The sequence below is a fragment of the Vigna umbellata genome, chromosome 4, assembly GCF_029865625.1.
Source record: "Vigna umbellata cultivar VRB3 chromosome 4, Vumbellata_1.0, whole genome shotgun sequence".
Classification (NCBI taxonomy): Eukaryota; Viridiplantae; Streptophyta; class Magnoliopsida; order Fabales; family Fabaceae; genus Vigna; species Vigna umbellata.
In genome coordinates, this window is record NC_142168.1 from 32,253,650 (window position 1) to 32,264,978 (window position 11,329).

General features: G+C 35.4%; 1 protein-coding gene and 1 pseudogene across 2 annotated transcripts; one reads left to right on the forward strand and one right to left on the reverse strand.

Moving 5' to 3' along the window:
* The first annotated feature begins 324 nt into the window (after window positions 1-324).
* LOC148199924 (uncharacterized) lies at window positions 325-2,448 on the forward strand (annotated as a pseudogene). Its single transcript, XR_015785910.1, has 6 exons — window positions 325-516; window positions 583-642; window positions 1,029-1,117; window positions 1,204-1,251; window positions 1,824-1,883; window positions 2,116-2,448. The product of XR_015785910.1 is annotated as an uncharacterized LOC148199924 (transcript).
* A 469-nt stretch (window positions 2,449-2,917) lies between these two features.
* LOC148199925 (polyprotein of EF-Ts, chloroplastic-like) lies at window positions 2,918-9,804 on the reverse strand. Its single transcript, XM_088111846.1, has 6 exons — window positions 9,648-9,804; window positions 6,375-8,255; window positions 6,099-6,188; window positions 5,590-5,829; window positions 4,428-5,151; window positions 2,918-3,848 (listed from the first exon to the last, which is right to left on the reverse strand). The coding sequence occupies exons 2-6, from the start codon at window positions 8,203-8,205 to the stop codon at window positions 3,215-3,217; spliced, it is 3,519 nt and encodes a 1,172-aa protein (XP_087967972.1). The 5' UTR covers window positions 8,206-8,255; window positions 9,648-9,804; the 3' UTR covers window positions 2,918-3,214.
* Window positions 9,805-11,329: the final 1,525 nt, after the last annotated feature.

An 11,329-nucleotide genomic window follows, 5' to 3' on the forward strand; every position in this document is an offset into this window, starting at 1 on the left:
CAAAGTCCGTATAACAAATGGGGCAGAAAACTAATAAAAAATGTAATCATTATTGAGTTAAAAAAATGAAGTTGAAGGGTAGAGAAAGGAGAGATAAGGAGCATAGAATCTAGGCGTATATATATAACTTAACATTGAAATCTATACACAATCTGATCCAGCGATGCAATTATTCCTGAGTTTTGGTAGAAGCTTAAAAGAGACCACACGAGATCTCTGATTTCCCAGCCAGAAAATTAAGTGGAAGCTGTTCTTGAGGGATTTGCCAACACAGAAAAAGAGAAGAGAAGAAGCATGGATGGCGGTTTTTTTGGAGAGGCAAACATGGGAAATGAAAGAGTAAGTGGTTCTTCTTCTTCTTCTTCTTCAAGGAAAGGGAAGAAGAACAATCAAGAGAAGCCAAAGCAACCACAGAGAGGATTAGGAGTTGCTCAATTGGAGAAAATCAGATTACATATGGGTTGTGGTGCCTATCATCCTCCTCTGCACGCTTCTTACCCATCTAACTTCAACAATGTAAGACCCTTTTTCTTCTCTCTCAAAAACTGCCANATGCACAACATTTCCTTTGTTATCTATTAAAAACTGCAGCTTGACATCGATTTTATTCGGTCCCTAATGTCTTGGATTTGGGATGGAGAGGTAGCTTTCCACGTCATCTCTCTCTTAGAATACAATAACATTGTACAATTTTGCTTCTTGAGGAAATATTGTTAATGGGTACATGCAACGTAACTTTTATCTTTGAAGTTTGTAATTATTATTGGGCTTTTGGAGCAACACCAGTCTGAATGAAAGCTTGGTGCTTGGTGCTTGGTGCAATTTACTGATCTCCCCACCTTTCCGCAACAATTTCTTTTTTCTCTCCAAGATGCTTATAATTATGGCTCTAGAAACTATAATTCAGAGTTTAATTGATTAAACTGTGTTTCTGGATTGAATCCTTAGTTCCTAATGTAACATGCATATTTTACATGTTGCTGAATTTTTTCCTCCTACAAACTCATGGTTATCTTGGTATTCTCTAGGTTCAATTGTTGATACAGTTATAATGAATCCTCCATTTGGTACTCGTAAAAAAGGTGCAGATTTGGATTTTCTCTCTGTTGCTTTGAAGGTAAGCAAAAACATCAAAGCTTGGTAATAAACGCAGGACTGATGAAAATTCTAATATTACCTATGTACCATATATTGCTTTGTCAGGTTGCTTCTCAAGCTGTTTATTCCTTGCATAAGACTTCAACAAGAGATGTAAGTCGTCGTCAACTTAAATTCTAATTATTAACTTATTATCTCCTGTGCCATACATTAGTTTATTTTGTTCCCACAAGGTATATGAAGCCATAAGTTACAGACCATCCTATTCTACTACTTAAACCTTTGCACTTGATTCACTAGTGTGGTATCATTCTATCAAGCTTATTCTAAGTTCTAGTTATAGTTTTTGAATCTAGCTTGCATTTTGAGTTGAGGCACAGCATGAACCAATTATATGGTTTTAGACTAAAACGGTTAGAGGGTTCAGGTTGCGGGTTTAATATGAAATTTTAGCATTTTCATATGTTGATTTATCGTTAAGTACATATACTTATTTAAATATAATTCCTATCAAAGCATTGTAGAACCATTTCTGCAGTATTAGAAGTGTTATTCCCCTACAAAATACAATCACCACCAATGTCTTTATCACTGATTGCTTTTCTTCTGTGTTTAATGCATGAGCATGCGTTCGCAATCTATAATTCTGCGTAGCATTTGAACAGTATTATATGATTTTCTTCTCATATATGACAGTACGGTAATTCAGTTTTATCTGATTGCAGCATGTGAAACGAACAGCATTAAGGGATTTCAATGCTAGCAGTGCTGAAGTTATATGTGAGGTGAGTGAAATTTTCTTCATATCTGATGTTTTTTAGTCTTGCAATTAAAGGTAATTTGTTCCAGCATAAACTCATGTTTTTTCTTGCATGAAAAATTTATAATCCCCTTCCTATTGATTTCATCGTAAGGAACAATAACTCCAGTTTTCTTATGCCAGTTATTTGTATAGTAACCAATGTACAATTTACCAGACTCTTACGGTTGAACTTTTTTTTTCTCTTGCTTTGGCAGCTTCGGTTTGATGTACCAAAAATGTACAAATTTCATAAGAAGAAGGAAGTAGATATTGCTGTGGACCTCTGGCGGTTTATTCCAGCAAGTCATCAAAGAAGTACTTCACGCAGACAAGGATAGTGTGTATTGGAATGTATGATAAGATTGCAAGAAAAAGGAAAATTTTGGGTACCTATAGAAAGAAACCTTCTCTATGTGACAAGCACTTGCACGTAAAATTGGTCGATGGCACTTCTTTAGTTGTGTATCTATAAATTCAATGATCGAGAAGTTACAGTGCTCCTTCTATTTCATATGGATTATCAATTTAGCGTTGAACTTTTCTCGTAAGTACTATTGTTTTGGAGTATTTACTTTTAATCTGAAAAAAAGAAAACTTAAGTCAATCGATATAAAATGGAGTAATCCATAATGAAACACTGTTTAATTTAGTTTAGTGAGAAAAAAAGTATCTGCATTTCAAGAGTAATGGTGAAAATATATAAATTTATTTATTGAAAAAGAAGGGTGAGGAAATGATCTGAGTTTTATTCTATGGTTGAAAATTAAGCATGTAAGAAATTCAATTATCTACTAATTGTTAATCTTATTATTTACGAGATGAATTTGCAATAAATAGAAGAACATGACACAAATTGAACTCCACTTTGGACATGGCATGAGAACTATTTGACTTCTCAGAGCAACAAAAGCCTGTCGTTGAAGAGATGGTAAAAGCAAAGTTGGTTTTGCATCGATTAGTTCAACTTATACCATGTAGTTTCAAATCGATTGTTTATGGGAAGTAACGAGTCAAGAATTGATGAATTCAGTAATTCAAAACTTACAAAACTTGTAACTCAAAAATGCATCCACTAATATTTTTCAGCATACAAACTGTAGAGAATTAACACAAAATTTAGTCCTCGTGTATCCTCAATGTAGATACAGATTTAGAAAATAAGTCCCTGCCGATTGCACATTTGGTTATTAAGATGAAGAATAAGTTGCTGTTTCCAACATTGGTCCCTTCCTGTCCCATAATCTTCCATATGCTTCTATAACATGCATGTGGATTCCCCAGTACTATTCATGCTTGATGGAACTTCTGCTAAAGTTATGCTGCTACTGCTGTTTCTTTTTCAGTGGTTTCTCCAAGGGTAAACCGAACAAATCGCCGCACTTTGATGTTTTCTCCTAGTGCAGCCACAGTTTGCTTCACCAAGTCTTTCACTAAAACACTGTCATCCTTGATAAAAGGCTGCTCTAAAAGTGCAAGCTCCCCGAGCCTCTTAGAGACCCTTCCCTCAACAATTTTTTCTCTGATGTTCTCTGGTTTTGAAAGAAGGTCCTCTCTCTGTCTTTCAAGTTCCTTTTCTTTGTTCACAATAGTCTCCGGAACATCTTCAATGGATACAAACTGCACCTGTGGGCTGGCCACCACTTGCATTGCAAGATCATCAACCAATTCCTTGAATTTCTCACCTCTACCTACAAAATCAGTTTCGCAGTTCACCTCAATTAGAACGCCAATGCGTGAATCGTGAATGTATGAACCAATTCTGCCTTCTGCTGCTAGCCGGCTCGATTTCTTGTCGGCAGAGGAAAGACCCTTTTTTCTCAGGTATTCTTGGGCCTTTTCAAGATCCCCTCCAGTTTCAGCTAGAGCTTTCTTGCAGTCCATCATCCCTGCTCCAGTTTCTTCCCTCAATTGCTTAACCAATGAGGCTGAGACTGCTACTGTTGGTTTCCTGCAGCAGAATGTTGAACAATTTAAGATTAGCAAAGGAAGTAACTTCGAAACCTAGATTACTTTCACCTGTTTCAAAATAAACCAAAGATAATATTTGTGTATAAGCAAGTGAGTGTGGGGAGGTTGGGGTAAGCATGTGCTGGAAAATGTAAGATCAAACATATATCGATACAGTATGCAATCTTATGCCGCATTACTAATTTTTGAAATGAGATAGTTTGAATTATTATATATACAAAGAGAGTGAAATGAATAAATGCTATCCAAAGATTATATCTGTGTATACACACCATGTTGCGAGTAGGTTGGGGTAAATATGTGCTAGAAAATGTAAGATCAAACATATAGATACAATATGTAGTCTTGCACTACTTTACTACCCATTGCTTCCACCGTTGAGGATATAACTGAGTAATTTCAAAATTTAATGCCATCACCAACATAATGTCTCATATGGCATGATTATGCCAATTATAGCATCTGTCTCGGAATTTTAATAAAGAACATTCCAGTAACTAATCACCTATGTTTCACAACTTAATCACTCTAATAAAAAAGAATTCATAGAAATGCTTACGTTGGCTCTGTCTCCTTGGCTTCTGCAACAGCAGGTTGCTCGTCTGCTGGTGTAGGTGCTGGTGTAGGTGCTGGTTTTGCTGCAGTTTGTGCAGCTACTTCAGCAGCAAAATCCTGACTTTTCTTCTCTAAACCCTCCCCAAGGTTGAATCGCACAAACCTCTTAACTTTAATATTTTCTCCAATAGTAGCAATAGTTTGCTTGACCAAGTCCTTTACTGCTACCTTATCATTCTTAATGTAGGGCTGCTCAAGCAATGCCAACTCCTCTAGTCTTTTATTTATCCTCCCTTCGACAATCTTTGATCTTATTTGCTCTGGTTTTGACAAAAGATCTTCTTTCTGCATTTCTATCTCTTTTTCTTTCTTAACGATTTCCTCAGGAACGTCTTCAGTAACAAGATACTCTACTTGAGGGCATGCAGCCACTTGCATGGCTATATCATCAACAAGATCTTTAAAAATTTCACCTCGGGAGACAAAATCTGTCTCACAGTTTACTTCTACCAAAACACCTATCCTGTTGTCATGGATGTAAGAACCTATCCTTCCTTTAGCAGTTACCCTGCTTGCTTTCTTTTCTGCACTCGATAAGCCTTTTTTCCTTAGGTACTCTTGTGCTTTAATAATATCTCCACCAGTCTCTGACAGAGCTTTTTTGCAGTCCATCATTCCAGCTCCTGTTTCTTCCCGAAGTTGCTTCACGAGTGCTGGAGATATAGTTGCTGCAATACCAAAAAAAGGGGGAAAGACTAATATTAGAAATCCTATGCTAGAATGCAAAGAAGAAGTCAAAAGTTGGAAATCAAAGAAATAATGATGAACGTAAGTGTTGTTTGTAACAACTGTCATAATTTGATTCCCCAAAGGCAATGCCATTGATCCACCTGGAAATGCAGCCCTGCATTGGTTAGTCCAACTCACAGTTGGACCTAGTGCCAATGTAGCAAACTTATTATATATAAATACTATAAAAGGATTGAAAATGAGAACCATAGAGATTATGTAGTGTGCAGTTAAACTACATACATACAGAAACTATGCACCCCAGATGTTTAAATAAAAACTAAAATACATGTATAAATTGATGCCTTGCTAACATACTTCAGTTTGACGTAAAAAACATGAAATGAAATAGGATGAAAATCAGATGAAATTTAAACCTTTACTTGAGCCTTCCCCTGAAGTAGCGACAGCTTGTCCATCAGAATTAGATAAACTGATATTTTTCTCAGATACAACCGCAATCTCTTTCTCTGCAACTTCTGAGGTAAACAAATTTTCATTCTCTATGACAGGAGTCTGCTTGGTCAATTCTTCTTCAGGGTTATCAGTGGAAGTTTTTACTACTTCAGTGGCAGAACTTTCTGGAGAAGGAACTTGATCATTTTCTTCTGTTTCATCTGTTGACACAGATTAACAGTTCAAGAGCACTCCTTTCATAACACTAGACTGAACAAGGAAAAGAAATCTGTTTGCAAGATAAGGAAATTATAATCTGGCCTATTGTTTCAGTTACATAAAACTAGTTGATTGGGATCTCAGTGGAAATGAAATGGATGCAATACCATGCAATATGTGAACATCAATTTTGGGAAACTCAATACGATTCTCATTCGTTAGCCAAAACAAACCAGGCATATAGGAATTATAAAAAAATTGAAGCATAAACCTTTACTCAAGCTTCCCTCAGGAGACAACTCGCCACTCAAACTAGTGTCACCATCATTGATCTCAGGAACTGCTCCAACGTCATCAGTTGCTGGTAATGCAAAGGAAACATTATTTGATAAATTAATAGGAAAGCTCTGGTACATGCATCTAATTGCACAAAATATGTTTGCTTTTAGACTTGCAATCTGTATTTCTGTATGTAAGAATAAACTAGAAAGACAAATCGATAGATAATTTATATAGCAGAGAAAGTGGGAGATGGATTAAACAGAACCTGAAGTTTCTTGCAGGGCTGGGGCACTCGATGCAATATCTGATTCAGTAATAGTACCATTTTCATCAGGGCTAGGTCCAACTGCATCAGTATCAGTTAGTACTGCAGCTGCAAATTCTTCCACTGCATTAAGAGTTTGTGATTGTTTCTCATCTTCTGTGACAATTTCATCAACTCCACTTTCTACTACATCAGTATCAGTTAGTACTGCAGCTGCAAATTCTTCCACTGCATCAGGAACTTGTGATTGTTTCTCATCTTCTGTGACAATTACGTCAACTCCACTTTCTATTACGTTCTCGGTAGCTGTTTCAACAGGTGAGTCAGTTTTCAAATCGTTTGTTGTGACCTCTGTCTGAATAGCTTCCTCAATTGTTGGATTTACAGTAGGTGTATCCTCTTCAGGAATCAAACTTCCAGAAACTGCCTCTTCTTCCTTCTCCAAGGGAGTATCTACACCTGTTGTTGGGCTAGAAACATTGCTAACTTGGTTGCTTTCATCATCCACAATAGCTGTTGCGGAGCCAATCGTTGAACTGGTTTCGATAGCAGAAATATCACCTTCAGCATTTTGTTTGACTACAGGGGGAACATCGTCTGTCAACTTGCTGCTTACTGGTTCACCCTGTACGTCAGGAACAGTTTCCCCTTGCTTGACAGTTTCCTTAATTTCTTCCAAAGTTGTTCCAGGTAATGGCTTTTGAACTTCACTCTGAGGTTTCTCCCTCTCATCCAAAAAAGAAGAAATATCCTTGTTCTTACGAAAAGCCAACACAAAAGGGTTTGTTGCAGTATGGACAACTCCTTGGTTAAATGTTGTACTCGAATCTGTAGCATCTTCCTCCGTCTTCATAGTCAATGTTACTTGTCCTCTATTGATACGCAAAACACGTACATTAACTTCTTGACCAACCTCCAACCTAGTGTTTCCCATAACATTATCAAATCCATCATCAGGTTCCTCGGATATTGGTAGAAATCCTTCCTCCCCTTCAGGAAGAGATATAAAAGCACCACTCCGAGCCAGATTCTTCACTGAACCAACCAGTAGCTGCCCTATGACAAGTTTTGTGCTTTTCATCACATTATCTTTCCTTGAACTGGGTTTTGAATTGCTCCTCTTCCCGGATCCAGCTTTCTCGGTCTTGGCAGGTGCATCTTTTCGTTGATTACCAGTGTCAGCATTTTCACGCATAGAGAGAGAAATGCGCCGAGTTTCATTATTCACTTCAACCAGTTTCACCTTAACTTCTTGGCCTACAGAAACAACACTTGCAATGTCTTTAACATAGTTATCACTCAACATTGAAATATGAACAAGGCCATCTGTGAAGGCACCAAAATCAACAAAGGCACCAAATGGCTGGATAGATTTTACTTTCCCAGTAAAACTTGCCCCAGGAATCAAATCCTCATTCTTTACCGGAGGCATCTCACTTTTCCTTGCAGGTCTTGAACGCTTGGCTTTAGCTGTATCAGGGTTGGCATCAGACTTAGAAGATGAATCTTCACTTATTCCAATTTCATTTGAAGAAATTTCACCAGAATCTTCATCTGCAACAGGTGGACCTGGTTCCTCCACTGCTACATCTGTTTCTGTGGCAGATATGGAGGTTCTGGACTTCTTATGAAAAGAGCCGATGCTTTTGTTTTGAGGAAACGTTCTGCTGGCAACAAATGAAGGTAAAAGAAATCTCCAAGATGATGATCCAGGTTTTACAGTGCCCCGTGACAAGTTGAGTCTTGTTATAGTGTTATTCTTCCTTGTTGAATAGGTGAATCCAGGAATAATTGAAACATTACCAATAGAGCATGGTATTACAGGATTCATGTTGGCTTGAATTTTAAAACTTGAGTTATATATATTCAGAATCAGTTCATCTGTCACATTGAGAAAACATATGAAGGATATGAACATCAGTAAGAACTGAGGTAACAAGTTTTTACCTATGTGGCCCCTATATAACGATATAAATTTATGGCACTGTTGGGAAAAAAATGCGTTAATCAGCATAATTTTATAAATACACAAATTACATTACATAACCTGCTACATATATCAGTACCAATGTTCATAAAAACATCAAGCATAATCACATCTTTTACAAATCATGAATAAATTCTTGACTACAATGCAGTTAAAAAGACTCCATGATAACTACCCACTTGAATTTTACTGCAACAAAGACAATCAATGAATCAAGTCCACATGACAAATGCTTGGAGATCTGGTATTTCGGGATTTCCATTTAGGGTAGAGGGGTAATTAACCTCACAAATGCAGTTTTTAATGATATAAGAGTCTGTTTGGTTTGAGAAAATATTTTGAGTTCATTTCCCATTTTCATTAATAATTATAAAAAAAATGTCCTGTTTTAAGTTTATTTCCTATTTCCAAAAAATATGTACAATCAATGAAACAACAACAACAAAATCTCACCCTTTTCCATACAGTTTGCTAACATGAAACTCAGTGGGAAAAAAAAGTAGCATTTTTGTAGTATTAGTGAAAAGAATAACAGAAAACAGAAATTAAAATTGTTTTCTTCAATCAAAGAGAACCTACTTTTTTCTTAAAATTGCATGTCCGACACCCCTACAATATGATTGGGTTACTTTCATCTATTTGCTTTATTCATACATGAGGTTTAGAAGTTTACAAAGCTCCACTTTCAACTATTTGACCTTGTTCAAAATCCAAAAAACTGAGTTGCTGAATTTCAATATCTGGCTTTTCCATTACAACTCTAGCATGTTCAGTTATCTCCTTAGTGTCATCGATTTTAATGACAGAATAACAAAAACACAAACTACCAGCCAGTGAAAATTGGCATTTCTATATCAGTGTAGCAAGCAACATTGCATGTTACCACATACCATTACTTGTTAAAACCACTACAAGTAAAGGCAACTTGAAAACCACACCCCACAAATGTAAATCAGGCCTCCAAATTAAACCAATGAAACAAGTTTTCTTAAGTTCATTTCATGAAATACCACACTACACAAGCATATAATCGGCAAGGTCATGAAACCCCACCAATCCTTTTCCACAATTAGCTTAGTGAAGTAACCTGCGAAGGAATATATTCTTGTTCAATTTCAAAGTAGAGAGTGGAAAAGGAATGTTCTGAGTACACTTTGCAACAGTTATAAGCATGTTCGAAGCTCAATTAAGAAATTTTAACATAGTACTGCAAAATTCAAGCAACGATAAGAAGTGGCACGGTGAAAACACGAACGACCCATCATAGTGTGAAGCAGAATATGTACCTCGGAAGCTTCAAAAGGCCAAAAAAAATCACAGAAAATTTGGGACAAAAAAAAAGAGAGTGAAAAACGAAGTCTTTGTGGTGAAACACGAAATGGGTATGGATGATGATAGATAGAGGGTGGAAGTGGAAGGAGGGAAATGAATGGCGAGGCTTTAAATCCTTATCTTGAGCCAACGTTGTTGTTTCTTGTCTTTGGTTCCAAATAAACGCTGAAGCTGATCGGCTTCAGCTTCAGCCGAATTAGCTACGCTGATCATTGAGCCGTATGATTGGGCTTCAGAGCCCAAATTGGTAAAGTCCGCGAAAATTAGGCCTATAGTTGGGCTTAGCCACTTTGGACTTTAGAATAACTATACTCCGCATTTTGTCAACCAAAAAAAAGATTCACAATTCGATTATTCATTTATGTAATGAAATCTAACTATAGTATTGTATTAATCTTTTTTGTTTAATTGAAAAAATGAATTTGAATAATCAGTTATGTGTTTAAATGTTGTATTTATCTTTCTTCGTATAACCTCATATAGTTAAATATGAATATGCGGTGTTATATTTTCTCTCATAAATCATGATACTATTTATGTCGAGTTATATACAATTTTTATATGAGATTAAATATTAATGAATGATGAAATTTAAATAAAATTATATGTTTAATAAACACATACTTTAACCCATGATTCAGATAATATATTAAGATATATGGATTTTAAATCTAATAGAATCTTACAAAATTATTTATAAACTAAGATTTGTATTTATATATATTCTAAATTAATATTATTTTTAATTGATATGAATCTTCTTACCTATACATATTATATTATATTTAATGTTGAATTAAACATTCTATTAAGAACACGTTTTTGTGTGTCTGCATTAGGTATTAGTAAGAGTTTATCCATAATAAACTACTTGTCCTCAATTATTTTCTCTTAATTAAAAAAAATGACACATTGAAAGTACAACATTTAATACTTGTTAAAAGAAAACTATAATTTCATACAAATTGTATTCGTTTTATATTTGAACCCTCAACAAATGAATTATCTACCAATAAAAATATGAAAAAAAAAAACTCAATATATTATTTACTCGAAAAGCATAATTGCACATAGCAAAAGAATAGTAAAAATATGTCTCACGACACGTGTACAAAATAATTTATTATGCTACACGCACACCTAATAGACACGATAATATTTAATTTGTCATATGATTGTAAGTTCAAATGTGAAAAGAATACTATATAATAGAAAGAAATAATAGATGATTAGTCATGATGTGAACCCAACAGCTACAACAGTAAAAAAGAAAAAAAAAATAGAATATGATATCATGATAGAGATAAACTTTCTTAAAAGGAGACTATTAACTGAAAACCAACAAAGTTATTTATTTTTCAACCTTTAATTTTCTCCAATCATGACCAGATTAGCGTGCCAAATTAAAGACTAATCTTATTTATAATAGTAATTAGGTTAACATTGAGTCGTGAATTGGTGTACGGTGCATGCATATATTCGAAACGTGGGTAAGAGACAAAGGTTAATTACTTGGGTTTGATCAGACACACAATGTCCAAATACATTTGTCAATGTTTAACTGCTTGTGAATTTTATTCTCTACTTTTCACTCCTATCCTAGGATAATCATAATACCTACTACCTAGTCTTGTTT